This window comes from Polyodon spathula, chromosome 8 (assembly GCF_017654505.1).
Source record: "Polyodon spathula isolate WHYD16114869_AA chromosome 8, ASM1765450v1, whole genome shotgun sequence".
Lineage (NCBI taxonomy): Eukaryota > Metazoa > Chordata > Actinopteri > Acipenseriformes > Polyodontidae > Polyodon > Polyodon spathula.
The window spans coordinates 6,880,283-6,898,158 of NC_054541.1; the positions used below are offsets into that span (position 1 = coordinate 6,880,283).

Below are 17,876 nucleotides of genomic sequence, written 5' to 3' on the forward strand. Positions count from 1 at the left end.
TAATTTGCAATTATATGAAACATCTGCTGTATCAGATCCTCTGTCTAGCCTATCATGACTGAAACTGACCTGCAGTAGAAATAAGGGTGTTAGTTTACATTTAATTTGCTTTAAGTTCAAAACTTTAGGTTGAGTCACATTTAAATGCCTAAAAGTAATGGGAATGTTTTTAACCAGTTAGGAAAATGCATCATAAGAAGCTTCCATCAGTTTTTCACAAATTACTGCAACATGTGTATGACCATGTATGACTGTTAATTGTATGTTGATCTATTTGCATATATTCAGTCATGTGAAGGACAGCCCATTTGGGTAAAAGTGTGTATTACATTGAAAGAGCACTCAGAATTCAGTAACGGTGGTTCCATTAATTACACCAGAGCTTGTCGTACTCTCAGTACAGGCAGCATTTCTTCCACGTAGCATCTATCTCAGAGCCCTGGAATATCGGCTGTTAGGGCGCTAATAAGAATAAAGTGAGTATTGATCATTTAAATAAATAATGGCTCATTAGAGGAAGTAGGCATTTGAAAAATATGCGTATTGCAAAATGAAGATTTCTCTTTAACATTTGCGCTTCAATTAACAGAGCCCTTTTCCTTCACTCAGTCTGACCCTTTTTTTCTTTTTTCCAATTGTTTCCTCATTCAAATACAGATAGAGAAAGAAACAATCCAATAAGTAACAATATAGCCCCGGGATAAAAGCCACTTCATTTATAAGATGTCCACCCCTGACATCTCTTTGCTTTGATAATAAGGCAAATTAATGAATCCCAGACCATTTTGTTTGCATTCTGTTCAAGTCTTTCTAAGCAAGTGAAAAAATAACACTCAGGCAGTTAAGATCTGTGTTGTAAGAAAAGCAGGCAACACTGTGTTACAGTCCCATCATATATACACCTTTCATTATGTATGTACTAATGCATTTTAAAGGAACAAGGCAATTACTGTGTGATTGCTGTTTAATTACTTTGCATTTTATCACACTTCTAATGCACCATTTCTGCTTAAACATTAGCTTTGTCCGTTGAAAGAGGTGAAACTATATGTACTGCTACCCTTAAGTTGTTAAAACAAATGTGTATCGTGTGCAAACCCTTCAATCCCCCCAGTACACCCAGGGACAGTATATAAAGCTTGCAGTTTACTTGTGGTCTCTCGACAGGCCAGAGCAATGCAGCTAAACCTTTTCAACAGCAAATGGCCTTGACCGAAAAACTCAAAGGGAGATCTCAGACCAGACTTGTTAAAAAAAGGTTGACTGAGTTTGGCATGTTAATAGGGACGACTGCTGCGTCTGTTTGACTCTCACCACGTGTGTACATTTGAACTCTCGTATGGTTTTGGGGATCTAGTGGAAACACAGATGCATATTTCCATACATGCCACTATTACCTAAAAGTTTGGAAGTAGCAAATGATATTGAGAATGACTGAATTTCTTGGTATCACTGAATAGATAATCAGCTCTTTATTTTATTAAGGCTAGCTGTGTGATGGGTTCTGTGGAACCCCACATTATATCCATTTACTACCAGCGCAGAATGTCTACACATGACATTTGTTATTCATTTTAATGTAACACTTTGTCCAAATCACTATATTTTACTACTGTTTTCTGTGTGGAATAATATATATTACAATAGTACTCTATAGCTAGTAATCCTGGAACCTTGCCAATGTGTACTTTCAGCCTTTTCATGTAATGAATGGCTTGCTTCGGAGTGAATTTTAATGTATTTATAAAGGACCTATCTCTCTCTGTCCATTCCGATGGTTATAAGTTTATAATGCCCCTGTTTCTGATCTAGGGAGTTCAAAAGCATCTTGCACTGTCATGTCATAGTGACTGAATGAGGGCAAGGTATGCGTTAAAGTGAGACGGTACAAATGAGGAAGTTGAGTGACAACTGATGTGATTTATTTAAGTGTCAGCACTTGCTTAATATGTAGACCGATCTGAGATCACAAAGGAAGTGTACACTTGAAGCAGAAAAGGCTAGTTTATAAGTGCAATGACTTGCTTGAGAATAAGTACCACTGCAACACGTGAATATATGGAAATGCGTCCGTCTGATGTACTTGAATGGAAAGCAATATGGGTATCACCTAAATCAATGGTCATTGGCATCTTAAAATGTGTGTAATAAATCATCCTTTTATTTACACACCGATAAAGTTGTAAAGCTACTTGTGATTACCCCTTTGCTGCCAGACTGACAAAGACAACTGCCAAAGTAGGATACAAAGTCTTCTTTACTACACTTCACAGGGAAATAATAACTAAATAAGTACAAACAAGGATGAACTAAGTGTATCTCAGTTTGAACATGGAGGGGAAATGTGTTGTTAGTATGTTTTTTTTTTTTTTCTTTCTGCTGCATCAGTGATAGATGCTGCATCCTGACACATATCTTATTGTATCGTTATTGTATAGTTATGCGTGACCAAAGCAACTAAAAAAAGACTACCTTTTTGCTTTACCTCAGAAATGTAATAATTCAATAATAACTTAGAATATGTAATACTTTTTGATTTGCATTATATATAAGCTCAAGTCAGACTTCGGATTAATTCAAAACATTTGACTGCATTTTGTTCCACTCCAGTGTGCATCAATAATGACCAGTTAGCACAGGCAGCTGTACTGCGGTGCACATCCTTTTTTTTTAAGTTGAATCCAAGTGTCATTCGGCTGGGAAGGTTGTATTTATTATGAGATAAAGCCTCCGTGTAACCCAGTATGGTGTACAATAGAGGGCTTATGTGGCACTGCAGTGGTGCCATTTCAAATTAGTCACGAAGGACATCTGTGCCTTTACAAAATACATTAGTACACCACTCAGAACTCATAGCTCCTGGGGTTAAACACAAATTATATAATTTCTGTCATCCAATCAAATCAGTCACCCTTTGACCACAGAAATGAGTCAAATGCATAATGAAATATGACATCTCACAAAGACCCTGATTTTAATCTGAGCTGACATCTGATCAAATGAAGGTGACCTTTTGACCTTGGAGATGAGTGAAGTGTGTACAGTGGCTGAGCGAGGGAGAGAGATCACAATGGGGTGTTGTTCAGAGGGGCTATTGTTGTTTTATCTGCTGGAAGAAAAGCTCTTGTTGGACGTAAAAGGCTTTTAGAAAAACAGGAATGGATAAAGCGTATGACATTTTGACTGCTGGCTGATGATGCACTTTCGAAATCCATCTAATATTTATAAAACAACAAAGAGGCAGAGCCCTTGGACTGAACCACAAGATGGACTTGTAGAAGATTTTTTACAAATGTGTTTTGAAGAAACTGACACCAGAACTGAACTGAAATCTGCTGAACCGGCATTCTACTGTAGGACTTCCTTTGGGACAAATGTTACTCATGCGTTACCCTGGATACCAATGTATCAGGGATCCACCCCAATTCTGGAGAACTGGAGAAGCTGGTCTCATCAATAGGGTTATGAACCCTCAAGTTTATTCAGTCTTGTACCCTTTTGTTAATATACTTTTTTTTTTCTAAATTGTTATTAAAATGTTATTATTTATATATTGTTATTTAAATTGTTACTCTATAGCGTTTTGGCCACTACTGTATAAAACTTTAGTATTTTTTATATTTTTTATATGGGTTAAGCTTTAGGCCACATTGCCTGACTCCATAGGCTGTTATATTTACACTCTGAAAAGGAAGTCGGCATTGACCTTGTCATTTTATTAAGTTCTTGGGATTCTGATACTTAGCTAGTCTTCCTGGGACCTTTCCAATGTGTTCGTTCAGCCTTTTGAGGTAATTAATGCCTTGCTTAGGAGTGAGCATTTAAATAGATACCAGATTTTTAAAGTCTGCTGTGGCTTTATAATTATTTACAAGTTTTGGGACTTTCCAGGTACCTTGTTGCAAAAAAGAGAAAAAAAAATGTATCCGATATCAAAATTTAAACGCTAATACTAGAGAGCATTGTAACATGCTGTGTGTGTGATAACACATACAGTGTGAGTTCCGTTTGAGGTGCCTGAGAAAATGTGTTCAAGCTGTTCATCCATAACTATTAAACACTGAGTGGTGTTGAATTTAGAAATATTAAAAGAAACTAAAATTAAAAGACAAAAGTTTCGACTGGTCTTCCTCAATGTCTTTAAAAATAAGCTATTCAACACACAAGCTACAAAGTTTTAAAGCAGACGGGCTCTGTGGTCTTGACATTGCAAGAACTATCCAACGACTTCCATTTACAAAACAACATTGCCCTGGGTAGCAAACCTGCAAATCCACTCCAAACATACCCTTATCTAAACTCCCCAGCCCCTTCCCTTGAGCCACAAAAATAACCAAAACCTTGCCCACCAGCCTGTTCCTGACTCCCACTGGCATGAAGAGGGTGCATTGAACCACCTCACGCCGAGTCCACACAGAACTGTGACGAACTTACATATCCTTCATGGCAAAAATGCATTGTTATCAATTAAAGTCCACAATATTATTAATATGATATTCCTTGATAAAATTATTATGAGCCATTTTAAACATAATGTTGTGTTGGCATTATAGTCTAATGTTGAAAGTTACAACAAAAAAGCCAGTTTGGTATCGATGCTGAAGCGTAATTCAGAATTCTGTTCAGAATAATAATAATTTTTTATTTTATTTTTTTATTTTTTTTAAACTATAACAATAATCACATTTCAACTACTCTCTATTTACAATTAGTTTTATTTACATGTTTATTTACACAAATAAAACAAAAACATTCAAGCAGGTGATTACTGTACAGGTTACCTGTGCTTAATATATTACATTTTGATTGGTTGACATTGACTTAATTATAAGCTATCTCATTGGCCACATTTAGACTAGTGTCCCCTTGGCTTACATGTTGGAAGATAGAGGCTCATGGTACTACTGTGCCAGCTGTGCTCTAAGTCAGTTTAGTTGGCCTACATCCTATCACTTAAAAGCTTCAGCAGAGAGTTGTATTATTGACCTTTAGGTAGTCAGGTTGAGAATGATTAGGCATCAAACCAAATGTCACACTCGGTAGAAGCCTAGAACACCTTGCTGATCAAGTATTATTATCATCAGAAATGTAGACCATTTGAAAGCATGGCCAGTCAGGTGCAGTCCTATGCCATGACTGGCTTACCTGACTTTTAGCAATTGACAAAATCCCTGTACATAATAAAGACGGACATTTATTTTGTATGGCTTTGTCATATCATGAACCATGAAAACTAAAAATGTTTATGAAAAGTGGTGGTCTACTGTACTTCCGCAGATGAGTTAGCGTATGAGACCTCACATTCAATCCTTACATGAGGGATCCACAATACCCTACTAGGATAGAATTTCATTTCATTAACTAATGTATTAATACAGTTGACAGAAAGGGTTTGTTAAGCAAGCATGTCCAATGAAGTCCTGCCCTGTACTCGTGTGGGAGGTAAAGTCTGAGCTGATTGGTCAATATTTGCCCCCATCCTCATAATTAACATGAGACCTTTAATGCTTTATGTCTGGCCTGTAAGATAAATTATGGGAGCTTCTATTCTTTGTGGCAAACGTCAAGCAAATGAAAAATAGATGAAGCACCAGAAGCCATGTAAGATAAACTCGCGTTTGAATCATCCATAACATTGAGTGCGGAAATTACAGATAACTAACTTTGACTTAGATTCAAGTCAGGGTGTGACTATAAATCATAATATGTCAACTGCTCAGAGAGACAGATAAGTGCGTATTAGTTACAAAACAAATGAGCTGCTCTCCCTTAAACGGATATTTGAATGCATGGGTTGTCTGCGATGTTTTGCTTTTTTACAGCTCTACAGCGACTCTCTAAACTCAGATGCTGTTAAGGCAGCTACTTGAACTCATCTCACTTGGCTACATTAATGCAGCTAGGATTAGAGGATTTCATTTTAAACACATTTCAAATATGGTACTGCTTTTTGGTTATTGCATTTCCTGGTATTAAAAAGTGCATAATGCATTACAATACAATATAAAATTCAGTTTACTACTATTATATTTTTACATAAGACATACATGCTGTAGTCATTTGTGTAAAGTGTGAATACTTTTATTTTACAATGAATAGTTTATAGCTTCATATTTGCAATATATTTAATCTCAACTGCATATTTTACCTTTGGGACTGTCTTACATTTTGGATTGTAATGAAGCCGGTAAAAATAAATATTAGAGGTGCACTTAGGTGTGAGAAGCAGCTATTTCTTCCCTCCTGAAACAGATAGTTTGTTCATGATTTGTAATAGAAAATATTTAACAAGCAGTCTGGATAGTTAATTGATAGATATATATATATATATATATATATATATATATATATATATATATATATATATATATATATATATATATATATATATATATATATGCCATATATCCATGATTGCCAATGATGTGGGGTATTCATGTATTTAGTATTCCTTTAAAGAAATCCTGTTACTGAACAAGGAAGTGTAGTGCATGCTGTTCTAGTGTTGTTGCCCGAGAGACTTGTATCAATTTGAATTTGACATTTAAAGCAATCATCTTCTATCGCTAGCATTAGTGCCAAACAGGAAGTGAGCGGTAGAGTAGAAGCTGATTATCTACTCTGTCTTCAAAATGGTGGACACTGCTATTGTCCAATAATAATTTGTCTTCTCCAGCAAATCATTCTTTAATAGCGACCTGTGAGACGCTTTTAAGTGTCCTAGCAAACCCCAAGATGTATATGTGTTTGATATTATATTTTATGTTTTTTAACAACAGTCTACTGTATGATATGTATCTCGAGCTGCACAAGTCAATTTCACTAAGTCAGTGGATGTAGTCACAGAGCCCCAATTGAGCATTATGCTGATGCTTCAGCAGGCATTCCAACTCAGGTTGCTTGGTCTGTATCTTGCCTCAAAAAGGTTCCCTTTTACAAACCTGCACTTGTACAAAATGTACCATGAGTCTTGATTATTCCAGAACCCATTCTTTAGAATGCTGCTCGTCAAATCTGTATTTTTGTGCAGTAAACACAAGCTGAGGTCAGTCCATAGGAGATGAAATTCAAGAACAGGCAGTGAAACAGTAGCCGTAGCTTTTGCCCAGAAAGGGTTATATTTTTTTTTTTCTCTTCTTAACTAAAGAGAAAAATGATTTATTGAAAAGACAATGTTAACCGGAATGTTCTTGCTTTGTTCTCATAATAGCACCGTGCAAGAAGCATATGAATTATTTACTTATTTAGAAATATTTAACCAGCGAAAGTCCTTGAGATTTACATCTCATCTTCAAGGACATCCTGGAAGATAGCAGCAGTTGCATTGTAATAAAACTCATACAGTATAACATCTAAAGAGAGCACTCAGGAGCCTCGATAATCTAAATGTTGTTATTTTGCTCACACATAATGCCAATACCACTAGGTCTTTCGTATTAAGCTTTGCCAACAGTACTTTATTGCATACTGTACATAGGCAACTGCCCACTCATTTGTCTCCAGGGCTATAATAAACTATGTGAAGGTTAATCTTTTACTTTCCTATAACACTGTGCTGATGCAGAATTCAATTTTAGTTCAGCATAGTGAAAGTACAGTTGTTTTAGCACTTTGTTAGGTACTAAGATTTGGTGTGAGAATCTTTTATTTTGGCAGCCATATCTAAGGCCTTGTTAAAAATTTGTATTTCATGGAATGTGCACTGAACTATTTTATCAATTATGTGTACAGATATATATATATATATATATATATATATATATATATATATATATATATATATATATATATATATATATAATCACATACATACATACATACATACATACATACATATATATATATATATATATATATATATATATATATATATATATATATATATATATATATATGTTATATATTATTTTTTTTAACATCAAATATAGAGATAAATGCACTAACATCATCAAAATCAATGTCAAAGTTATTCAAGCACTTTACAATAGCTTGTGAAACAGTGTTGTAATTAACAGTCTGTAGGTAAAGTGTATCTGCAAGGACAGCTTTCAGTTCTAGTATGTCAGATGCGTGTTCAGCATTTAGGTCTTACAAAACAAATACAATATGTAATCCATACTGATCTCATGGGCATCAGTCAACTCGTCAGTGACCACTGACAAGCAACCAGGCGTGTGTAAATGTTTTACCAATTCCATAATCCCCTGCCTGCGATACTCAGCAAGTAGGTAAGTATTCGTGTCTCAGCTGGGCTGATGAAGTAATAGCTCCACCATTTGCCTCACTCAGTCGAGAATGTACGTAACTTTTTGTTGTCCAGTTTTTCAAGAGGGATATTTGCGCAAACAAACGCCTCTGTCATGCTTCAGGTTTTCAGTGGACTTTTGGAAAATGGAAGTCACTGTTTTCTGTTTCTTTGCAAGTAAAGCAGTCGCAGTACTGCTCTGGATTTCCGCCTTTCTCTTTCGGTGAATACTTCAATCTAAATGCCTATCACCAGCTGATTCTTGGTAGTGATTTACCGTAACATTGCAGGATGTACAGAAGAGCTTACCTCCATCGCAGTGTAAAACTCCTGCCGGACACTGCTTTACGTGATCTGCTGCAGACACCTTTTCAGCTTTTACGATGCATCCATTTTCTTGTTTACAGTGTGTAGTATTTTAATTTCCCGCCTAGATTGCACAGCACTGTGCCTGGTGAATATTACACACAGGCACACAGCAGAGCTGTACAGTTTCATTAATGTGATTTTTTTGTGCGAAATACAAATGATAATTATGAAATAATAAATTTGTATTTCTTAAGACTATTGTAAAAATTGCGGTGTTGGGCTAATTTCACGATCTCTGTGCAGCCGGATCATTAATTTAGACAAATCATGACCAAGCATAAGCTTCTATGGTACCAAGTCAAATCCTGGCTCACATAAACAGCCTGCAAAGAAAATAATAAATGTAATAATGCAATTGTATTGTAAGCACTGTGTAGTAGCTCCATTCCCAATGGAGGTGGACAAGGAGCCACTTCACACAATGCTCCAAATGTTTACAACAGACAAATTAGTTTCCTTCCAACAATTGAGGGAAATTGAATCTCAGGAAATGTTTGTGTTATCGTCCATTAGGCCAAACAATAACAATATCCTTGAAGGTTTACAAAAACATCTGTCTTCAAAGAACAATTCCGAAAATGAATCTCCCCTACCTCAGACAATGCAGAGGCACAGTAAATCAAACTACAGCCAATCGAGTTTGCAGTTCCCTTTAACAGTCAAGGATATTTTTGGGGGTTTTTTTGTTAGTTTTTTTTTTTCAAAATTGAATTTTAAAGGAGTGTTTCATTTTTCATTTTAAATTAAATATTTAAAAAATATATTTTTTTAACCCTGTGATAATTATATCAACTATATATCTGATAATTAGTTAGTGAGGGTGCTTGAGAAGTCGAAAAATTTGTATAAACTTGCAGTATATTCAGTGTTGAAACACGTACCCAATTTCGTTACTATGATAAATCTTAGTGTATCCGATATAGGCATAAAATATTTATATATAATCTAATATATATATATACTCATAGTATATTAATATATATATATACACAGTTACAGTGTAAAAGTTTTAGGCAGGTGTGAAAAAATGCTGTAAAGTAAGAATGCTTTCAAAAATAGACATTAATAGATTATATTTATCAATTAACAAAATGCAAAGTGAGTGAACAGAAGAAAAATCTACATCAAATCCATATTTGGTGTGACCACCCTTTGCCTTCAAAACAGCATCAATTCTTCTAGGTACATTTGCACAAAGTCAGGGATTTTGTAGGCATATAGTCAGGTGTATGATTAAACAATTATACCAAACAGGTGCTAATGATCATCAATTCAATATGTAGGTTGAAACACAATCATTAACTGAAACAGAAACAGCTGTGTAGGAGGAATAAAACTGGGTGAGGAACAGCCAAACTCAGCTAACAAGGTGAGGTTGCTGAAGACAGTTTACTGTCAAAAGTCATACACCTTGGCAAGAATGAGCACAGCAACAAGACACAAGGTAGTTATGCTGCATCAGCAAGGTCTCTCCCAGGCAGAAATTTCAAGGCAGACAGGGGTTTCCAGATGTGCTGTCCAAGCTCTTTTGAAGAAGCACAAAGAAACGGGCAACGTTGAGGACCGTAGACGCAGTGGTCGGCCAAGGAAACTTACTGCAGCAGATGAAAGACACATCATGCTTACTTAGCTTCGCAATCGGGAGATGTCCAGCAGTGCCATCAGCTCAGAATTGGCAGAAAACAGTGGGACCCTGGTACACCCATCTACGGTCCAGAGAAATCTGGTCAGAAGTGGCCTTCATGGAAGACTTGTGGCCAAAAAGCCATACCTCCAACGTGGAAACAAGGCCAAGTGACTCAACTATGCACGAAAACACAGGAACTGGGGTGTAGAAAAATGGCAGCAGATGCTCTGGACTGATGAGTCAAAATTAGAAATATTTGGCAGAAGACTGTAGTAGAAGGCAGTTTGTTCGCCGAAGGGCTGGAGAGCGGTACACGAATGAGTGTCTGCAGGCAACAGTGAAGCATGGTGGAGGTTCCTTGCAAGTTTGGGGCTGCATTTCTGCAAATGGAGTTGGGGATTAATGGTCTCCTCAGTGCTGAGAAGTACAGGCAGATACTTATCCATCATGCAGTACCATCAGGGAGGCATCTGATTGGCCCCAAATTTATTCTGCAGCATGACAACGACCCCAAACATGCAACGAAAGTTATTAAGAACTATCTTCAGCATAAAGAAGAACAAGGAGTCCTGGAAGTGATGGTATGGACCCCACAGAGCCCTGATCTCAACATCATCGAGTCTGTCTGGGGTTACATAAAGAGAGAGAAGCAACTGAGGCTGCCTAAATCCACAGAAGAACTGTGGTTAGTTCTCCAAGATGTTTGGGCCAACCTACCTGCCGAGTTCCTTCAAAAACTGTGTGCAAGTGTACCTAGAAGAATTGATGCTGTTTTGAAGGCAAAGGGTGGTCACACCAAATATTGATTTGATGTAGCTTTTTCTTTTGTTCAGTCACTTTGAATTTTGTTAATTGATAAATATAAACTATTAACATGTCTATTTTTGAAAGCATTCGTACTTTACAGCATTTTTTCACACCTGCCTAAAACTTTTGCACAGTACTGTATATAAAATCAGATACAATACAACTGATACCATCTGACACAGAGAAGTTCAGGGTTTGCTGTATTTAAATGTATGCAGTTGATTTGGAGCTCACTAACTTTCTACAGGGTGTCATTACAATGCTAATCCAAATAGGAGCAGATCTCAAATCCATTGATCTCTCACAGACCTTCAACTATATTATTAAGCATTTAGTCGAAATAAGAGGGTCAATTAATCACCTTTGAGAGAAACACCAGCAGGAAAAGATCATGGATAGAAGTACAAGAGCCTGCCATAGACATATGTATTCATGTATTTGTTAGTATTTACAGTAAGGAGCACTCAGAATGATTGCAGACATCATAAAAAGGTAAGGGGACAGTTTAAGAAATAACAAAATGAAACGTGAAGATGGTACAGCTCTGTACAAATACATTCTGTTGGCACTAGTAAAAATGAATAAATGGGAAGACCTTTTTTTTGCAGTTTATTTGTTAAAGGTGTTTTATTTTTTGCAAGATAAATGGCTGTTCTGGTGGAGAAGGTGACAGGCTACACGAAGATGATATTGAATTGATTTTTGAAATGTTGCAGAACTGACTGTTTGATATATATCGCAAGACATGAATCATAAAAATTCTATTAAAAACCTCTTGAATGGCTGACACCGGAATATTATTTGTGATGATTAATTTGACTCAGTCATTATGAACGGAGTCAAGTCAGATTGCTTCTGACAAAATTGCTTTTCATTCCCTATTGAATACCTCCAGTATGCATTTTGAGAGTGCAAAATCATATTTCTCTGCACACCTCTTGGGGTGCTTTAAGATGATAATAGAGAAATATTGCAAAAAAAAAAAAAAAAAAAGTATGCAAATTCCTCATGATATTTATCGTGTCATCTTTCTTTCTTTCTTTCTTTCTTTCTTTCTTTCTTTCTTTCTTTCTTTCTTTCTTTCTTTCTTTCTTTCTTTCTTTGATCAACAATTTTTTTTATTATTTTTCAAACACAATTGTATATAATAAATGTAATAAAAGCATTTAGAAAAAAAAATGTTTTCAAAATATTTGTTCTTGTAAAGTTAAAATAAATTAAGTTATTATTTATGGAAAAACAATGCAGGAAAATAAGCAATCGGTTAGGACATGTTGAAGACCATGTTGAATTCACTGTTTTTCATATTTCAGATAGTGAATAAGAGAACACTTTCTCTGTACTTTGCATCTGTTTATTCGCTTGTAGCGCCAATGCTTTTTTCTCATGCCGGTAGTATCTTGGTGTAATTGAGAATTGTTGTTTTCTCTGTGTCTTAGAACTACTCTAGCCAGGGAGGAGGTGATGAAGACTATGAAATCCCTCCTATAACCCCTCCCAACCTTCCAGAGCACTCTCTGCTCCACTTGATGGACCCTGAGTCTGGCTACCACTCCCTGTGTCACTCCCTCCCACCCAACGGCTTGCTGAACCCCTACTCCTACCCAGAGCTGCCAGCCATCATGATGGGGCTGGGGCAGGACGGACATCTGCTCTCCAGCCAAATGCCCTCTGTAAGTCACAAACTACTTTCTGTTTATATACACATACAGTGTAGTGCCTGTAACCCTTTTCTCACATACATGAAACTTTATCTCACCCATTCCTGATCTCACTCACGTGACTGAGCTGTTGCAAATATGCTAACCTATCAAAAACGCCATAGTATAATAAGTACAGAAATGGCCTAAAGTTTTGCATCACCCGATAGAATTAATTTATTTTGCTTCGAATGAAATCTGCTGAATAATGTTACGTTAATATATTGATGTCTCAATCCTAAGATTTTAGGTGATGCAAAACTTTTGGCCATAGCGGTAGAATATTATAACTGTATAAGGCACAACTCGTATTCAACGCTCCTATATACAACATGCAGAAACTCCCACGTCTGTAAAAAGGACATACTATTCTCATTAAATTACAATAACCTTTAGAAAGGCCATGAATCCACTTAGAGAATAAAACACACCAACAAAAACTTGAAATGAGAAAAAAAAATTACATAAGAAGTTTTTTTTTTTTTTTTTTTTTGTAAGCAAGCCTTTGCTAAAAATATAATTAAGGTGTGCAATAATTTTTCCATGTTTTTATATGTGACCTTATAGCAGCATCCTTACTGTATACAGATTACTTGTTTTGTTCATGTATTGCATTTGTCTTTTTCGTTACCAGTCTGAGGAAGCAATCGTTGGGCCCATTTTTCAGTTAAGCAATATAAGAATACCAAAAACAAATCTGTTTAGACCTGGCCCTAATACAGTAAGAGAGTGTCTGCGTGTTGTTCTCTAAACCTCCCCAGACACACTGTTGAACCCTGCACCAAGTTTAATCCTTCGCATGCATTGAAGTCGAGCTAGGGCCAAAAGTTTGGCATCGTCTAGAATTTTAGGATTGAGACATAGTTTAAACAAAAAACTATATCAACATCATGTAGTCAAAGAAACTACTCGTTATTCAGCAGGTTTAATTCTATTTTAAGAAGCTATTTGAGTTAATTCTATAGGGTGATGCAAAACTTTTGGCCATTAGACACCATCTGTCCTGCACCCAGGGCACTGCTGCGATGAGCTCTGTTTTTATCAGGCTGGTACACCACACAGGCCATGCAAGTGAAAGAGCCTGGGAAGGCTCAAAGTGATGACAGAAAATATCAATTTTGAGGGAAAGTTTAAGTATAGATTTGTGTCTTTTCTTGGAGGTGAGTGGGTTGAGTCGGGGGCTCATCTTTACTGACTTTGTCCGTGTTGGCTCAGTTCAATTCCAGATTTGACTATACGTGATAGAAATGGTTCAAACCAAGGCTAAATTTTAGTTTAAAAAGACAGTAGAGCCAGTTTACTCTGGCTTTGTTTGACCAACATTGAGTATTAATGGAACTGCATTTCCATGTATTTGCACCTATGAGCACAGGCTGCCTTTGAAACATTTAATTCAACCACTGTTACTGTTTGTGAAAAACATTGCATGTGTTTTCTTTTTCATTACAAAATTAATTCATTGTAGGGGTAACCTTTCCCAGGGTCCTGATGTGCTCTGTGAAAATTAAAGATCAGGAAAAAAGCCAGGAAGCTCTGTCCCGCCTTGCTTATACAGGTTAAGAAAACTGTGGCTAATACTCAAAACTAGCCATGCTTTGGCTGGGACAAGTATTCAAAAATTCAAACAAGCACTGCTTGAAATGTATTCGCTGGGAAAAATGACCATGTTCATATAACAGAATCTATAAATGACTGTAACAAAAATATATCATGCAGAGGAAAGCAATTCATCAATGAGGTCTGACACAAATAACACGTTATATCCTTTCTTTCATAGTTCATTTGATGGGGGAGTTTATTTTACTGCTGAAAGATTGATTTTACTGTAACAGGAATTATAATTTTACTGTAGTACGAATTATACTAGTGTTTTCCAGCTAATTCCAAATGAAAGAAATATTTTGTTTACATTTTGAAAGAATATTTGAACATGTAAAAAACAATTATTTGTCCCAGGAGCACCAGTGCAGTTTCCCTTGTAAATGGGGTGTAGGCATTCATGCAAATATGATGTTGCAGTATAAATCTCAAATCAATGAATCACAATTGTTGGTGCACAGCTTTTGATTGAGGTAAATGTTTATCACTGGAAGAACAGTGGATTTTGTGGTGGTAAAAGGCCTAGCAGATACTTTAAGTAATACATAAAAAAAACTCAGGATGTACAGTAAGCATCCACAAAGGAAGATTACAAAACAATTCTGTTGCAGATGCTTTGATGAAAACACATCTTTGTAAATGTCCTGCGTGGATCAAAACTAAAAGCACACAATTAAATGTATTAGTGGAGCATTTATGCATATGAGGAGGCGATATTAAAACTAATTGTTAAAAAGCCATCGTTTTCACAGAATTCCCTATAGTTTCCTGTTTGCTGTGTTTTTTGGACCTGCTTAGTTAAATAAATAAAAAACAGGCAGAAAAGGTGTCCCTTCAGCTCCACAAGAACCCCACTAATGCAAAGGAAATTGCCTTTTTTTTCAGACATGCAACTATTTAGATTGAAACACATAATTACCAGCCTAATCCTAATAGAAGGCCATTTCGAATCCATTAGGGCCTGCTGCACTTACTGTTTTGTGGTTTTCATCTCTTGTGGGATAAACATGATGCCTGACTGCTCTAATGTACACAGCTTGCAGTGGAACCTGTTCATCAGTCCTTCTTCTGTTCCCTATGCTACATGCCTAAATGCCATGACATATCCCTGGGGGCTTGAAGGCATTTGATATTGCATATGCATAATTAAGAACATATTAAATAGATTAGAGCACATGCTTTAACCTTAACTTATAATCGTAACTCTATCTGGTACCCGGCAACATTATTTGTACTGGCAGAGTGTTTTACACAGTTGCTCTAAAGTTAAAGACTGGAAGAATCTATCCATATATGCTCTCTTCTGTAAAGAAGATAGGTGATGACAAACAGAAAATACTCTATATTAAAGAGCTGCAAAGACATTAAGCTTACATATGTACGGACCTGTCATTTAAATTGCTCAGCTTGGCTTCTCCGTCATTTCGCTCAGACTGCACAAGATTACATTAATATTACAGAACTGTTATATAAAGAGACAGCCTACATATGACTTAATAAATTAATAACAGCTGAAGCTAAATACCCCATTTTGATTTTAAAATAAATAACTACACAAGCATGGGGGCTATGAGCAGTAGAATCCATATCGGCTTTCCTTATGCCGGATTTCATTATTTCTAGTTCAGTCCCTCCTGTACATCAGCGATGTAACTGCACAGAAATACACAGTTCCTAATGTAGCGCTGTTAAGAGAAGGCTGTGATTTATAGACCATGTGGTTGTAGATTTATACATTTTATTTGTAATTGAGTTAAGGATTGTGGAAAATGACGAAAACACAGCATATTTTTTCTTTTTTTTTGTTAAAAGCTAAAACTTGTTAAAATGATCATTATTCTGGTGCTTGATGAGGGAGGTGGAATAAAAATACTCATGGAAGCATTGTTATTGGGGGGGGGGGGGGGGGTAGACTTCATAACAAATTCATATATTTTGCTTCTACAAGAGAGAGCATTTTTTTTCTTTGTGTGTAATAGGCCAGTAAAATCTCTCTCCGAAAGAGAACTCTGTTTTTTAAACAGCTTTCTTTTCACCTTTGCAATTATTTATTTTCAAATAGTCCTTCAGGGTAATGTTCCATTTTCTTATTTCACACCCCCTTTTCTCATAAATGAACCGGCATCGCTATAAATCATAGCACAAACAGAGACTTGCACAAACCCTGAAAGGTCTAAAGATTTATGTAACACATTCATGTTTTCCACTTTCTCATTTTAGTACTCCTCTGGTAAAGCCAGGCTAATAAAAGCTGCTATTAATATTTCTTGTTGCTTAGCAACCAGAGGCAGCGTGTAATAGCTTTCTCTGGAAAAATAGATGACCGATAAGGAAAAATTCAATTCTTTTATTATCTCTAGGGAAAGGGGGCCTTATTTCTCCCGCAATATGATATAAAAATGTGTAGCTGGATATTGAGAAAATATTTTAAAGAAATGGAAGTTATTTTCAATTTCATTATGTCAAAGGGATTTTTCATTCCTCTTCTAGAACCCATCTTCTTTTTTAATAACGTCAATTAGTTTTAAGATTAGGTTAATAAAAGGATGTAGTGGATAAAAAACATTTTTTTTAATCACGTATGGCAGTCGGTGGAAGGCAGTAACATGTAAGCTGATGAGATCAGAATTTTGCGTGATTGGAGAGAAAGTGTGTATTGTTGTAAGAATTTTACAGTGATGGCAATCAACGATCCATCCCCATGTTTACCAATAAACTTCATGTCTTTCATGTTTTTTATGGCTGCATTTTATATAACCTAAGTAAGAGTTATGTAGTTACAGGGTGATCCTTATGAAATAACACTGGCAAGTGTATAGCATCGATGCATTGTTTGTCGTCGATAATGGACACCCCTCCCAGGATAATATATAATAAAATCTTTATTTTTATATATTTTTTAAATCTTTATCATACTACCATAAGTAACATTATCAGGTACTGTACTGTACCCAATAATAGCTTCCAAATCCAAAAAAACACTAGTACCTTCATAAAATGTATCATTTCCTGTATTTACTGTATATGTTATAGGAAACTAGTATTTTTTTTTCATGGGTTAGCAGAACACAGGTCCATTGCTGTTAGCAGCAACCCTTTCATGTGGCTGTTTAGGTCTGCAGTATATTTTTTTTAAAGTAAGGATTGATATATCTGCCACATCCTTGTATGAACTGTACTGGGAAACCTCTCCAATCTATATTATATCTGTGTTCCTGGCACTGTGTGTTAGATCCCAACAAGATTAAATCCCAGGAAACTCCAAAAACAAGCCCGACTCTAAGAGACAAGATGTATGGTTTCCAGGTACAATGTTATGATGATAGAGGATTGTATACTACAATTTGCCAAAGGCTTTTTTCTGCTTATCACTCGATAAACCCCTTTCTGACAGGATTGTACAGTTTTACAGACTATTCTTTCACTAAAGCTGATTCAGCCCTCCACTTTTCCCATTAAAAAGTAAACTGGCCAAGGGGTTTTGGCTTTGAACCTCGCCACGTCATTGCTGAAGATCAAATAGTACAGC

At 36.1% G+C, this 17,876-nt stretch overlaps 1 protein-coding gene across 5 annotated transcripts in view; it reads left to right on the top strand.

The window, feature by feature from the left end:
• LOC121319258 (TOX high mobility group box family member 2-like) overlaps window positions 1-17,876 on the top strand; it is a 100,714-nt gene that overhangs the window by 55,168 nt on the left and 27,670 nt on the right. For all 5 annotated transcript variants that reach the window (XM_041256499.1, XM_041256502.1, XM_041256500.1 and 2 more), the window contains one exon: window positions 12,488-12,721. In XM_041256499.1, coding sequence (XP_041112433.1) covers window positions 12,488-12,721 — 234 coding nt within the window. The remainder of the gene's footprint in view (window positions 1-12,487; window positions 12,722-17,876) is intronic.